At 36.4% G+C, this 16,796-nt stretch overlaps 1 protein-coding gene across 1 annotated transcript in view; it reads right to left on the bottom strand.

The window, feature by feature from the left end:
* The window catches only part of AGPAT2 (1-acylglycerol-3-phosphate O-acyltransferase 2), a 38,560-nt gene extending 22,847 nt beyond the window's left edge, over positions 1-15,713 (bottom strand). The window contains exons 1-3 of the mRNA XM_089732707.1: positions 15,479-15,713; positions 4,571-4,672; positions 4,281-4,369 (exon numbers count right to left, since the gene is read on the bottom strand). Of these exons, the coding sequence (XP_089588833.1) occupies positions 4,281-4,369; positions 4,571-4,660 (179 nt within the window). The 5' untranslated portion in view covers positions 4,661-4,672; positions 15,479-15,713. The remainder of the gene's footprint in view (positions 1-4,280; positions 4,370-4,570; positions 4,673-15,478) is intronic.
* Between the last annotated feature and the right edge of the window lie 1,083 nt (positions 15,714-16,796).

Raw genomic sequence — 16,796 nt, 5'->3', positions numbered from 1 at the left:
TCAGGCAGGTGCTCACTGGGCATGGTTGCTTCGGTGAGTTCCTGCACCGGATCGGAGCCGAGCCGACGGCAGAGTGCCACCTTGTGGTTGCGACTTGGACACGGCGAAGCACACGCTCGTCGCCTGCCCCGCATGGAAGGGGTGGCGCCGTGTCCTCGTCGCAAAAATAGGAAACGACTTGTCGTTGCCGGGTGTTGTGGCATCGATGCTCGGTGACGACGAGTCGTGGAAGGTGATGCTCGACTTCTGCGAGTGCACCATCTCGCAGAAGGAGGCGGCGGGGCGCGTGAGAGACGCGCAGGCCCGCCGCCGTCGAGCGGGGGTCAGGGAGGCGGATTTCGCCCAAGCCCTGGCCCTCTAAGTGTTTCGGGTCTCCCTCACATGGGGACCTAAGAAGACGACGTGCAAGCTGCTCTGCACGCATTTTATGCAAGAGCATCCGGGTGATGGAAGGCCGGCTAACCACGCTGGTTCTGACCCAGCGGGGTATTCCGTAGGGTAGACCATTCTAACCGGCGCCATCTAGGCGGGCTTCGGATAGCCTGCCGACCGAGAGGGCTGGTGGTCGTGGCGCCGACGACCGCCAGTCCGACGGCCCGAGGGCGAGGGTGATGGGAGAGATGTGCTCCGCACTAAATGCTTCACTTTCTCCCCTTTTGCCTTTTCATGAGCTCTGTCTCATGCGAGATTTGGATGCTGGTTGTTGAGCGACAGGAGGTTTTAGCCGGTTCAACTCCGACATGCCCCGCCCTCCATCCTCAGTGGAGGGCGAAAGTCCGGTGATTCTTCCTGACAAAAAAAAAATGTAGTTACAAAAGCCCGTAGAAGACACAACGTGAACGCCGCCCATAGCAAAGTCTGATATCATACTATTTGCCCGGATAGTCATAAGATCCGTAGCATTCGTATCCTGAACATATTTCCCTGCTCGTTCTACCTTAATTCCTACCTAATAACTAATATTAAAACGCTGTAATATCGCTACACTATGAAATCATATGTTAACAAAGTTCTGCTTCTTCCTGTTGCGATGTAATCGCGGCTTAATATATAAAGACTTATGTTGACTGATTTTTATTGCCACATAAAAAGTTAACGACAAAGAGCCGATAAAATTGAAACTTAGTTAGAAATGAATACATTTTATTCGTTTTACACGAATATTTATATAATATTACACATAGATATTACAAAATATTATTTTGTAATGTCTATGTGTAATATTTTGACTCACGTTAACAATACTTGAAACGTTAATGTCTCAGCTTTATTAGCATTTTAAATTATTTAAAAATAATTAACTATAACGTACAAGAGAAAACTTTAAAGCTTTAAATTCGCGTCAATCACAGACAAAATGACGGAAAATCGCCTTAAATGGTATGGTCATATCATGAGACGGGACGAAAACCATGTAGTAAAAATCGCATTAAGCTTGCCAGAACAAAAGAGAGGTAGAGGCCGCCCTCCATCGACCTGGTGGTCAAACATCGAAAGAGACCTTAAGAAAGCCCAATTGCCAAAACCGACAACCCAGTACAGATCAACCTGGCACCGTAGAGTGAGGGGACCCGACCCTAGATAATGGGAACAGGGACGGAAGAAGAAGAACGTACAAAAAAAACGTTAAAGGGATTTTTGCTATGGTAATTATCGATTTATAGTGGGTAGTGGTCACTAATTTTACTAGTTGTAATAAATACAACATCGATCGGCTAGCAATAGTAAAAATCGAACAATATAAACAGACATTACGACCTATTGAAGGAATTCGAGGTATCGAAAAAAGATATATACAAGTCGGGTTCACCAATACTAATAACGCTAATACGTTTTGAACGCTAAAACGGTTTGAAGTTTTGAAGGGTGAGGCAGCCGTTGTAACTATTCTGAGAGCTTAGAACGTATATCTCAAGGTAGGTAGTCATCGATCGTGGATTTACGATCGATGTAGGTAGTGGCATTTACATTGTAGATGTCTTTGGGCTCCGGTAACCACTTAACACCAGGTGGGCTGTGAGCTAGTCCATCCGCTTAAGCAATAAAAAAAGTATATTAATAATAATAATTCTCTAAAACGAATATTGGTACTGAACCCTCGATTGGCCCAATTTGAAAGTAGAGTGTTGAACGAATCCGAGTAGCAGACTAATGATGAATAAATCGACGTACAGAAATCAAAAAAATCAATTGGATAGTGCTCAGACATAACAATTCACCATGCGTCATCATGACCTTCATGCCATGTCTAAAAGACAACGAAGTTATAAAAAGAGTTAAGTCCACTGTAATCATCGAGTAGCGGAGTAGCATACCAATTTAAGCCAATATGTGACTAACTGATCAACGTTCAATCTATATATATAAAAATGAAAGCCGTTTTCCGTTGTCACGACATAACATGAAAACGGCTTGATCGATTTGGCTAATTTTGGTCTTGAATTATTTGTTGAAGTCCAGAGAAGGTTTAAAAGGTTAGATAAATATAAAAATATTCGGAATTAAATAAAAATAACAATTTTGTTTTTCCTTTGATGTGTCCCCCGTCGGACGGATTCCTTTTGTTTGTTTTAAGTTTATCTTAAACAAAAGTTTAGGTCTTTTATTTATCGATTGAGGCACTACGAAGTCTGCCGGGTCAGCTAGTACATCTATAAAATAAATGTTTCTTTCTACGTTTGTCTCTATGCACTCTTAGGCCACTTATGATGAAATTTCGTATAGTTGTTGTTGACACTTCAAGTTTCTATGACATTACCATCAAAGCAAAATTAGTGATGCATGTGTCGTTTCAACAAATCGCTGTATTACATGCATTTAGTTATCACAACGGGGCGTGCCCAGACATCACTAGTAGACAATAAAACATATTACAACACTGAAACCCAATTAAAGAAATTGTAAATTATTCATAATCTTTGCATTTTAATCATTACCGCTGTGCTAGTCATTTTCGTTCACCGAGTAAGCATAATGTGACAGTTTCATAATCAAAAATCTTTATGCGGCGGTTTATTGGCTATTAAAATGATACAGAATATTAACAATAACAAAAAAAGAAGAAGAAGGGGTCCTCGTAGCCCCAAAGAGGGAACGGCAACTGCACTAAAGGACATAGGCCATTTTCGGCTCAGCTACTCGTGCACTCAAGGACATTAATGAAATATCTATAAAAAAAACATTTCATTTTTACATACTTATTTTAAAATATAAGGGTATTTTCATGGTTGGATAATTAAAATCATAAATAAATAAAATAATTACGTGATTAAACTAGGTACATTAATAATATTGAAGGAGTTGCCATAGGTAAAATATATTTATATTTTAAATAATTCACATTAAATCTTCCTAAAAAAACATTGTATTGCAAAAAACTAGCAAACTATATTAAAATATTTAATTAAAGGATTTTAAAATTAATATAGAATATTACATCTAAGCAAAAATCTATTTTTATACTTTTAAATCCGTACAATAAATCATTACATTGATGAATAATTAATGATCTTATGCAAAAAATAAAACTACGCTTGTTTAATGTTTTACATTTGATAATTCGTTTTCGCACTCGTGTGCATTGTGGATATTATATTAAGTGCTTCGTTGCGATATACCTGCGATTATTATTTATTGTGCATAAAATTAAGTCTTGGCGTTCATTGAATTAGGTCTGTGTCATAAAGTATAGTATAGTATAACATAAATAATATTTAAGCTGATAATAAAGTACAATTGTAAGTGTATTGACAGCAAAATCATGTGATATAACCTAAAAATCTTATCTTGTTTTTTAAATATCTCTGTATCCCCATGAACAATATTGATTTTAATTTGTTTATAATAAAAGGGATATACCTATAGTCTGGTATTTAAACTTAATTTCATTACTGTCCTTGAACTTCGTTTAGTGGGCCGTGCAATGTATGGAGAGTGGCCCATGTCCTTTGACACTCACCCGACCCGATGCGGGGAGGAAACAAATGCACTTACCAGACGGGGGAGTGGACCACCCACGGTGGGCGGAAAGAATGTGTCTCCATAGAGAGTTACCCTATAATACCGTGTGTGGGGGAATAACGGGAGTATGGTGGACAATTTAATCCTGGAGATGGCACTAAATATGAGAAAAGACATACATAAAAAGTCGATTTAAAAACTATTGGCTTACATGTAATAAAAAAAAATATCCCAACATCGAGCTCGATTTACATGCGTATAAAATTCCATTTTTTCTCATATCTCTAATAATAATTTATCTGCACAATACTTTTACTTACAGTGCATTTCTAGGATCGAACGGCTTCAGTAACATAAGCGGAACAGGTGCGGTCGCAAATATCAAACACAGCACGATGAACAACGTGAACTGCAAAAACAAATAGGTTTAGGTAATATTTTTCATTCACTTTGGCGCGTTCAAGTTATATATTGACGTAAGCAAATATGAACAATTCTTAAAACTGTAAATTTTAATAAAATTTTATACTAAATTCTTATTTAAAATTACACTATCGCGTAATAAATAGTATTTAAGTGTGTGGTTTATATAAAAAAAAATGAACTTTACCTTAATATAATACCTTGCCGCAGAACTGATTCCGAAGAGAATGAGTAGTAGGACCATAATACATCCCAACACAACATTAAAAGCCGCCATTTTCGAATACCTCTGAAAGACAAATGTATGACTGATATAAAAGTTATTACGAGTAGTTAGTGATGTTGTGTTGGATTTAAATTGAATACGCATGACTCGCAGAAACACGATGCACATTTACGATTTTAGGTCACATTTTACGTCCAGCTTTAGTGTTTTAACATGACTAACGGTGTCATTGATGATCGAACGTAATTTAAGGATAATATTGTATATTTACTGTAATAGCAATAGGGAACAGTATTTTTTTTTTAATTCTGTGAATCTCAGCCGAACATAACTTCAATAATCGTTACGTCATTTGGGGCCAAAATGTCACAGGAAGGAAAACTTAGACGACACTCTAATACACAACCTTAATCCGCATATCATGCATTGTGCATGTTCAACATGTGAATAAATGATAAAATTATCTATGATGTAAGTTTTAAAAATAAAATTTATAGTATAGGCCTCTCTCTCTCTCTCTCTCTCGCTATTCATCCCACATGATGGTGGGGCCAGCTTTGTTTAATTATCTCCTCAATTACGCTCTGTCTTCGACATCGTCGTCAATAACATTGCATTCTCTCCTGTTCTTCAGCACTTTTAAATAAAGGCCATTTAACATAATTCATTTGATGTGTAGCTTTTTTCAGCGTTCCATAATCATTACCCAAAATTCCTAAGTAACATAATTTCTGATGACTAAGTTCCAATTATGTGTAACGCGATAAGGGTCCAAAATTACTACAGTATTATCGTGAACCGGTTTTCTTACCAATGGGTTATCCGCTGGCTACAGATAACACTGCAGTACGCACCTAAACCTAGCAATATATTAATAATCTTAACTGTTGTAGTCTCGTTAAATCTGTTATTAATAAAAAAACCTCCGATGGGATTGAATAACTTAATGATCTTTATGTTTCTTTGCACACCAAAATAACTAGCTAAAAGTAAAACAACTAGTTACTTTAACTAATAACTCGCTTTTTTTTTATATCCGCATTGTGTTCCTTTATCTCACAAAAATAAACCTAGCAATTTTTTAAACTCTGGCTTTTATCTGGCTTCCAAAACAACGGAACGGCCCATCTAACAGTGAATGATCACCTTCGCTCATATTCATCAGCAATGTTAAGGGTATAGCCGAGCCACTGTTTATTTCTCAGGGCATGTTTCACTTAATTAAATTTGTTCTAGCCTGAGGCCGGGTTCACACGGCATTGTCCTGCACGTTTATTTGCAGTATACGTCTTATCGTATGAATAGTGGCACATACATTGTATATACTCGTAGAACCATATCATACTCGATCCTGTGGACCGAATGGTAAACAGTCGACGTCGCCCTAAACACGTCATTACGGATCCTCCTGGTCCATTAACGGTGCTTTTAGGTACCTCAAGTACCAACCGGTCACCGTCCTCGCCGAACCCGTCACTTGCGCACGAAGAGCTCGACGAGTAAATTAACCCATAGATACAGCTCACTGAGTTTCTCGCCGGATCTTCTCAGTGGGTCGCGTTTCCGATCCGGTGAAAAATTCTGCGAAGCACTGTTATTGCTAGGGCCAGTGTTAACAACACTCCGGTTTTAGCCTCGTGAGCTCACCTACACGTCAAGAAAGAAGCTGAAATAGCCCATTAAAAAACCCATAGAAAACCATTCACATGTCGTTTGTACTGCAAAAAAGCGTACACCGCTTATGCGTTTAAACGAATACCTACTCAACGGACTTGTCTAGCAAATCGAATGAACTTTAACGTTGGAGTAGCGCGTAGTATAGCTCTGTCTCGCTCACGCGTTCGTTTTTACACATCGATATATTACCACTTTTTACATGATTGAATACCTATCTACCGTATGAACGGACGAACACCCGGGTGATTGTACGTTAAAATACAAAGAAAAAGTGCAGGAAAATGCCGTGTGAACCCAGCCTAAAGGATAAGATGACCGGTGTACTCGTATCGACTGTTCCGATGTTCAAAATAGTTCAAATCCCACATCTGGCTTTGGGGTTTTTCCAATTTTCCTAACGAAATACGCACTTAACACGTGTTCATGAATAACTTCCGAGTTGAACGAAACTATTGAGACATATACCTCAAGTCTCAAGGTGGCATTCACGTTATGGACTCCGGTAACCACGTAATCCCCCAAGTAGACCGTGAGGTAGTTCATCTGTCTACACTATATATATAAAGACTCGTCAGGAAATATAATGTGCATAATAAAAAGTAAATAAAAATAGACCATTTGTTACATAACTTAAATATTACATAGCCGTCACGTAGGTAACGCAAAACTAATTTATTTTGGATTTAGGAAGTCGAAAACACCATGGGCAATGTTCGGCCACAAGTAACAATTTTATTTTTTGGGACAAAAATTTTAATTACGCAGTGAGAATCAAATTCAATCAAAAAATCAGTTTTAACATTTTGTGCGTAAAAACAGCGTTTAAATTTTATTAAGAAATAACCCAGTAGCCGTGAAATAAACTGGTTTCTTAAAAAGCCTGTTATTTTAAGGTTCTGCAGCCATTATAACTTCATCAACCTCCTCTGAGACCATTTGTATGTGACTAAACATATAAATGAAAGTTTGAGGGTAGATAACGTTTTAAAATTCAAAATAAAAATGAGATGCTATAGGAAACATCCGTGGCCTAATAGATAAGACCCCATATTAGTATGACGTAGCTATACCAGGGTTCAACCTATAAGGATGTGGGTTATTAGACAGTCAATATGGAATCGTGGTGACAATACGGTTTTTTTTTATTTAAATAGTTGGTGAGTACACGTAGTTGCTCTTTTAAGTAATAATAAAAATGTCTTTTGCTATATCTTTTAGGCTACTCAGTAGACAATAAATATTTTTCTGTTACTAAGATGGGTGGACGAGCTCATGACCCATCTGGTATTAAGTAGTAACCGGTGCCCGTAGACATCCACAACGTAAATGCCGCTACCCACCTTGACACATGAGTTCTAAGTCATGGGTCACGGTGGGTGGCGGCAAGTACAACGAATGCCCCTCCCTTCAAACCGAAACGCATTACTGCTTCATGGCAGACATAGGCAGAGCGGTGATACCTACACGTGTAGGCTCTCGAAACGCCCTACCATCAGTAAATAAATTGGTTTTCGGGTTAAAGATATTCTTTATTCTCAAAAGAATTACATAGATTCACTTAAATGAGAACATTAAAATAGTTACAATTACTTCAGATCGTGCAGTACATGACAATAATTTACAGTACCAACATGCGACGCTATGCTATAAACAATTCATTTAACAAAAACTATGAAGATTATTATTTTCTTAAAATGTATAAACAGGGTAGATTACCACAGCAGATCGCCTCGACCAGCCGGCCGGCCGCTCGGTGGCGGGTAGATATTGGCGCCACAAGGAGCTAGTTCGCATGGATGTGGCATTGGTTAAATGTTTGCAGGTTGTTAATTTCGTTGTTTTTTCATTTCATTGTTTATTATATTTCTTTCCTGTTTATATTTAGGTATAAATATGAAGTTATTGTTAAATAAATGAAATTAAATTAATGGAATTGGGTAATTACTTTAAATTGAATTTAGTATTTTTAGTTATTAACGTAGGCTTAAGTAACAATACTATCATTTCCATTAATGCAACTGTCTGAAATAAATGGATATTATTATTATTAACAAATTTATCTTAGAAACTATATTATGGGAACATTTTTTCTTATATAATCATTACATTTATTTTTAAATACATTCAATGACTTGATATTTTTTAAATCTAAAGGCAGCATATTATACAGTTTGACACCCTCAGATGATATATTTCGTTGTCCATAGTTAGTTCTAGATCTGGTAGTGATTAAGTTTTCGGCATTTCGATTACGATAGTTTTGAAGTTCCTTTTTTTTAGTAAACGTCAATTTAGAATGTATCTCCTTGTGTAATATTTTTCTTATTAGTAAACAAGTGCTATAGGTATACAGTTGTTTTACAGACATAAGTTTGGTTTCACTATAGACTTTTGTGGTGGGTGTCAGGTAATCGTAGTGGAATAATAATTTGATTATTTTATTTTGTGTTCGCTGCAATTCCTTTAAGTTCGTGTCAGCAGTGCTACCCCATACCTCAATCAGATATTGAAGATGAGGTTTAACCAACGAATTGTAGATCATGAGAGAGACTCGACGAGGAAAACACTGGGCGGTCCCGCGCAAAGATCCTGTTAAACACGACAATTTATTTTGGATATGTTGAATGTGTGCTTTCCACGTCAAGCCGCTGTCTATAGTTAATCCTAAGTATTTTTCTTCGTTACTATTTCGTAATTTTTCGCCATTTATAGTAAGCGGTGCAAAATCCTGAATAATTTTATTTTTAGGTTTAAAGATTACGTAAGAAGTCTTAGCTGCATTTATAGTCAGCAAATTGTACTGAAACCAATTGTATAATAAATCTAGGTCCTGCTGGGCTTTGGATAATACATCGTGAATGGAGTGTCCGTAGTAAAATAAGCACGTGTCATCAGCATACAGTGTTAGATCACCATGTAGTGCGACTGTCTGTATATTATTAATATAAATTAGGAATAAAAGTGGCCCCAATATGGATCCTTGGGGAACTCCGCAGTTAATAGGGTGAGAATTAGGGTTTTCAGTAAATCAATTTTCAAAAGCAGTCTGAACAAGACTTGTTTGTGTAGCTTTTGAGTCATGGGATAATTTCGACTTCACTCATTACTCTTAAGTATTTACTTTGGAAATAAACCTTGAACATTAATTTTCACTGCAGAACCGTTTACTATGGGTTAGATAATATGTTTTATTCATATTACACATAATCTATATATCTATTTATATAAAAATGAATTGCTGTTCGTTAGTCTCGCTAAAACTCGTAAACGGCTGGACCGATTTGGCTAATTTTGGTCTTCAATTATTTGTCGAAGGCCAGAGAAGGTTTAAAAGGTAGATAAATATGAAAATGCTCGGAATTAAATATAAATAACAATTTTGTTTTCCCTTTGATGTGTCCCCCGTCGGACAGATTCCTTTTGTTTGTTTTAAGTTTATTTTATACAAAAGTTTAGGTCTTTTATTTATCGATTGAGACACTACGAAGTCTGCCGGGTCAGCTAGTTAAAAATATTAATTATTGTCTTTCTTAAAGTAGGTACTTAATAAACTAAAAGGAATAGTATTTTAGATTCGGAATGTTTTGTTACAAATAATATGCGTATTATAGACAGGGTGCACCTATAAATCTATATATATAAAAATGAATTGCTGTTCGTTAGTCTCGCTAAAACTCGTAAACGGCTGGACCGATTTGGCTAATTTTGGTCTTCAATTATTTGTCGAAGGCCAGAGAAGGTTTAAAAGGTAGATAAATATGAAAATGCTCGGAATTAAATATAAATAACAATTTTGTTTTCCCTTTGATGTGTCCCCCGTCGGACAGATTCCTTTTGTTTGTTTTAAGTTTATTTTATACAAAAGTTTAGGTCTTTTATTTATCGATTGAGACACTACGAAGTCTGCCGGGTCAGCTAGTTAAAAATATTAATTATTGTCTTTCTTAAAGTAGGTACTTAATAAACTAAAAGGAATAGTATTTTAGATTCGGAATGTTTTGTTACAAATAATATGCGTATTATAGACAGGGTGCACCTATAAATCTATATATATAAAAATGAATTGCTGTTCGTTAATCTCGCTAAAACTCGAGAACGGCTGGACCGATTTGGCTAATTTTGGTCTTGAATTATTCGTGGAAGTCCGGGGAAGGTTTAAAAGGTGAGAAAATATAAAAAAGCTCGGAATTATATAAAAACAAACAATTTTGTTTTTCCTTTGATGTGTCCCCTTGATGTGTCTTTTATTTATCGATTGAGGCACTACGAAGTCTGCCGGGTCAGCTAGTAAGAATAATAAATTTAACAGGTCGTTTCCGAAACCGAATCAGGAATAAACTAGCATGCCTAGTCTTTAAATAAGTTATACTAATCACAAAAACATCCATATACATGCATAGCTCATTCATTGTCAATTTCCGTACATTGCGGGTATACAAAATTTGAATTTCTTCCAATAAAATGAGTAATAGTTTCCATTCGCTGTGAGTTATGAGACAAGTTCAGTTAAATTAAACGCCGTATAAAGTAATTCCTCTTAAAGAATAAACTATACACTTTTTATAATATTATATTTTTCGTTGCATGGGATACGGTTAGGTAAAAATTGATAACATTTGATAACCCAGTGACCATAATAATATTACGACAACAAACTACGACAACAGTAGATAAGGAGCACGTTGCAATCATACATCAATTAAAATACATATGCAAACAATTTGCTATGTTAATTTAATTATATCTTCACACACGATTCCTTAAGTGCGAATGTGCGTAATCATTTTCTGTTCTTTGTTCTTAACTAATGTTAATTGTTATATGACTAACATTAAAATTAAATTAAATTAAAATTGAGAATCTATTGATTTCGATTTTTACTCTCTTCTGAAAACGGGGATCTAATTTCTCAATGACCTAAATTCAACGGGCTTAGCTCCACAGAAATGACAATGAATAGTTGATTCTTCCAGTGATATCAACGTAATGACTCAAGATGAGAGGTGCCTTACAATGCATTTACGCAATATTTTAGCTTAGACACTTTTAGAACCTTTTGTCTTTGTTTCATTGTATGTATTCTTTAGCGTGCGTTCCTTAAGGATGTTCCTGCTGAGTCAAGATTAGCCCGTTATTATTATTTAGTATCTTACCGCCCGTCTCCGACGCAAATTTCACCCCTGCCTACTTTACATTTTGGAAACATTAGGTACAATCCGAAACTTAGCGGTTCGCAGTGATCTATGCGTCTAAAATCAGTTACGTCAATGACCGTCACACCTATCTAAAGGGGAATACGATCGCCGGTCTTTGATGACAATAAAAATAACTGAACCTTCGAGATATCAGATCTTACAGTGTCAAACTTCCTAAAAAAGTCTCAACTCAGCTGCAGCCTTCGAAAGGAACAATAAATCCGGACAAGTGCGTGTCAGACAACACACAGTAAAGGGATGCAGGGTAAATAAATTTATTATTATTCATTTTAAACGAATTCTATTGAATGAGATCCTACCACGATTTTCCCCTCAACTCTTCTTGCAATCTTTTTCTCAATCTTTTTGCAATGAATTGAGCAATTTTGGTTGTGCTACTCATGAATATTCCGATAGCCTATAAAGGATTATTGTAGTGGACAGGTTCGGTGGTAACGATTATACGGGTGACCGCTAATGCACTGGGCATTTGAATTATTCCCTGACAAATCTATCTACCTATACCTCAGGCATTAAAAAAGACATGGATATATGTAAAACTCGATGCATGAATCGATTTGGATTTTTTTATCTAGACATGATATTCAGCTATGAAAATAACGTCAAATAAGAAGAAGAAGACATAACATTTTAATGAGTTTCCGATATTTCAACGCTGCTACAAGTGTCCACAAAAGCGCGTGTAGAATGAAGAGCCCACTGAGTTTCTTGCCGGATCTCAGTGGGTCGCGATTCAGATCCGGTGGTAGATTCTGCGAAGCACTGCTCTTGTTAGGCTAGTATTAGAAAATTCCCTCAGGTTGAGCTCATGAGCTCACCTATCCATCCGGGTGTAGCTCGAATAGTCTCCTAGGCTACCAGCGATAGTTAGGGAGAAAAACAATGAAGAGTGCGGGTAAGCTATTAGAAGTAAACAATTCTGTTTCTTTCTAGTACGTTTTGTAATATGGATAATAACGAAAAATTTTAATACTATTTGTTACGTTCATCAAAATTAATCATAAACAATCAAATTTGAATGAGAGTGAAACTGTAGCTCACACCAGATAAACATTAAAATATATTTATTTATAATTTGAATGTTGGTCCTGGTCCCCGCCTGCAATACCATAAGGGGGTATTCTAGTCTAAAATTGGAAAAAATGATTTTTTTCCTTCACATTTCTAAGCTTCAGACATTCAAGGGTATGTGTCCTTAAAATTATTTTTCATAATTTCAATAACTTAATGAATTATAGCCATTTTTGTGACGTGGCATCTGTTCCGGCCTGCCCAGAATAAATGAACAAACAATAGACGGTAGACCCTTTCTGAGTACCTGCGGATGAACCTCTCATAAAATTTGTTTTGTATCGTATCCCGTATAATATATTCCTACATATTCCATTCAAGGTCATAAAAACGTATTTTTTCAAAATATTTCGTATTTATTTTAAATTAGTAACTCTGCATAAGTATAATAAACATTTGAAGTAAAAATTGTTTTATAAATTCTGATTTTAAACAACATTCAAGATCAACTTCACAACGGGCATGCATACCGAGGAAGAGAACATTTTTCGGTAATCAACATAAAATATCGACGAAGAAACCTCTTCCTCTAATGCATCTGCTAATCTTCCCTAATTTAACAATGTTTTAAAAGTTATAAAAACAAATTTATGAAACTTTATTGGAACGTTGTTTGGGTTCAAAAACTCAAACAACGAATCACAACATTTTATATTATTCTTATATGAACTTTTGCTCCGAAGCTCATTCACGCTCGAAACCGGACTATTGAACTTGCTTCTTTCCTCGCAGCGTGCATCTTTATTGAAAGTTTTAAGCCCATATTAAAAATATTGAATGTTAAGGGAATCAGGATTGGCCCAGAAGCTCATGCGTCCTCAGTGAGGCAAGACGATGATCGTATCGTATCGAGCGCTCTCAACTCCAAGCTTCATAGGCATCAAAGGAAGGCAGGACTCATTGCCTCCACAAAAGAACTTTGGTGAATCAGAATTTTGAAGAAAGATTTTTTGAATGGAACAGGGATCGCCGATTAAAAATACGTAAGTATACTGTACGCATCGAGACCATTCTATGAATAAAATTGCCTAAAACTTCTCTCAAAGCTTTAAACGTGTTTTTCTCGAAACTACTTTATCGAGGTGGAGTCAAAAAAATTAAATTTTTGAATTTTACTATTCAAAAAAATTTGGAATTGGCTGAAAAAGCAAGCTAAATGTGTTTTTTTTTTCAAGTGGCTACGATTTTGTAAATATATTTTTTTTGTCGTCCAAGGTTCGTGCTATATCTACATCTATACTAATGAAGAGTTAGTTTGGTTTTTTCTACACTGAAATAGCTTCTCAAGGCTATCAGCTGAGGTAGGAAAAAAAAAGGTTTTTTTTTGTTTCAGATGACCAAAGTGTTGCTATATACTACGCACACCATAGGATACCCTTTTTTAGACCCCCTTGGACTTTGTCTGCTAATAAGTTTGTAAATTTTGTTATTGTTTATCCAATATTTTTTATGTAATCTTGAAATATCAATAAACAATTTGATATTTCAATGATAATTCAATAAATAAATTTTGCGCGCCGCGCCGTTCCTAAAGATTCACTCTCATGTTTTTAGTGTCGTGCATAAACAACTAAAAGCTTCAAACAAATTATTTTCCATCAATCCATATGCCATACTTGGAAAAAGTCATGGTGGTCTAAAGGATAAGGTGCATTTTTCTGGAGCGATGCGGGCATTGCATATCGGGATATCGAGCGGGCAGGTCGTCATTTTCTAGTGACGTTATTAACAAATGTTCACGAATGACTTTCACCCAAAAATTATAATTTGCGTAATAACTAGGCCTCAAGTCTCAAGATGGGTGGTGGCATTCACAATGTGATGTCTATTGGCTCCGGTACCCATTTGAAATTAGGTGGACCGTGGGACCGTGAAATGGATCACGCACCTAAGTAATGAAAAAAAGGGGTTTCACGCGTAGGCAAAAAAAGATTAAAAATATTCCTTTGTGTATAATTCATTTCGGTACTGCTGAAATTTGTAGTTTTCGCAGCCGGGAAACATTCTATGTGAATATATTACATTAAAAAATCTAAACAAATAGGCAGAGTAATAACTTATACGTTGTTCGTACGTACGTAGTTGACTCGTCGTAAGTTAATCTATCAACAGGTAGTAGTCGAACCTAAGAATTTAACCTTTTTCGGAAACTCGTTGCAAAAAAACTGTTCTTTCGACTTTTTGTATTGTCATGTGGAGTGCTCTGTTGAAGAGTGCGTCCTTGCTTGAAAATAATGCGCTCATTTACCGTTTATTTCCAGATTATTATTTTATTGCCACACTATTTTTTGAGCGTTATGACATGTCCTTCTTCAAACGTAGTTTTAAAAGAGCCCCAAGCGATAGGAAACGACTGATTTGTGCCCCTAAGATTGCCGATATCCGTGAACATAGTGGTCACCAACACTCACCATCAGGTGGACCTATCTACCTATTAAGTAATAAAAAGAAGCCGCAAATAATCTAAGCCTTTATAAGAGTTTTTTTTTTTTTAAATGTGGTGGGACGCTTATCATTTTCAAAAACTTGTAACTCAGAAATTCCCTCGGGTGCTTAATATAGTCGAATGGAATTTTGTTCGTTTGTTTATTTAGAGCTAACTTCCTGATGAACTTGAAAATTTGAACATAATCTGTTGACAATGCAAGAAAATGTGGAGAAAATATTTTATCCGTCTTTAACTTCGTTTTAAAACATAGTAGATATATTTTTTATTGATATATTGAATTTTAAAAGAACATTATGTATCAGCTAATACATAAAAATCTTTAGTTGAGCTATTATTTCGGAAGACGACATAATAAAAACTTAATAGACTGAAAACGCGGCAAATTTAACGCTTAACATTTCATAATGAAACTGAACTAAAATTTCAGATATTGAAAGATGTAATTTAAACACATACCTAAAAAAAATTATTAAATGATGTTTCAAACTCCAACAACTTCAACTTTAACATAAGTTTGTCACTCGCTAAACACCCGAAATGGGTAAATATCAGAATGAATTAAACAAAACGCATTCGAATTTCGATCGCGCGTCCGGCTCTAAAGCGATCTACATTAACACTGGGTCTGCTCATGAATTCAAAATGAGTCGAACGGCTACCGATGGACGATGGAGCTAGGGAACGACGCCTAAACACAAAATATGTAGATAGGTGGTTCCACAAATTTACAAGTCACAATCCAAGCGCGCCGCCACTCTCCTGACTCCTGACTCACAAACTCACAAGCTGCCAAACTGCCAATTAAATACTGCCTATTCAAATGTATATACGAGGGCTGCACTAAAAGTACCTATCGGGAATGAAATATTTCCACTGTTCCTGTCATATTAAAATCTTTTTAATTGAAAACTCCTTGGTTTTAAAAATCGAATACCATTTATTTATTTAAAAAAAGATTCTCGGTCTTGTCACGAGGTTTTGTCAAACTTGTTTAGTCGTTGAGAAAATGGAATTGACTCGAGAAAATTCAAGAGCGATGATTTATTATGACTTTCGAAGTGGTTTAACACAAAAACAGTGTGTTGACCGGATGATTTCTGCATTTGGTGATGAAACCCCATCCAAAACCACAATTTATCGCTGGTTTGCTGAGTTTCAACGTGGACGTGTCAAGCTCAGTGATGATCCCCGTCAAGGTCGTCCAAAAACTGCAGTCACCCAAGAAAACGTTGATGCTGTGCGTAAGCTGATTGAGGAAGATCGACATGTGACATACCGCGAAATTCAGGCAACTTTAGACATTGGCATGAGTCAAATACAAATAATCTTGCATGAACAATTAGGTGTAAAAAAGTTGTTTTCCCGATGGCTACCGCATTCGCTCTGTGAAGAGCAAAAAGCGGCTCGCGTTACTTGGTGCGTCAGAACTCTTGAAAGATTCCACGCAGGATCCTCAAATGCTGTATACAACATTGTATCAGGTGACGAATCCTGGATATACGCGTACGAACCCGAAACAAAAAACCAGTCACGAGTTTGGGTGTTCGAAAATGAGTTAAAGCCAACAAAAATTGTTCGTTCACGGAGTGTCGCAAAAAAAATGGTGGCCACGTTTGTCTCCAAAACCGGCCATGTTACGACTATTCCTCTTGCGGGACAAAGAATGGTTAATGCAGAATGGTATGCTAGCATTTGTTTGCCACAGGTCGTTTCTGAACTCCGTAAAGAGAACTTCAACCGCCGCATCATCCTCCACACGACAATGCGAGTTCTC

The sequence above is a fragment of the Bombyx mandarina genome, chromosome 15, assembly GCF_030267445.1.
Source record: "Bombyx mandarina strain Sakado chromosome 15, ASM3026744v2".
Taxonomy (NCBI): domain Eukaryota; kingdom Metazoa; phylum Arthropoda; class Insecta; order Lepidoptera; family Bombycidae; genus Bombyx; species Bombyx mandarina.
Note: the sequence above shows the minus strand (reverse complement) of the source record. Positions and strands in the feature narration are given on the sequence as shown.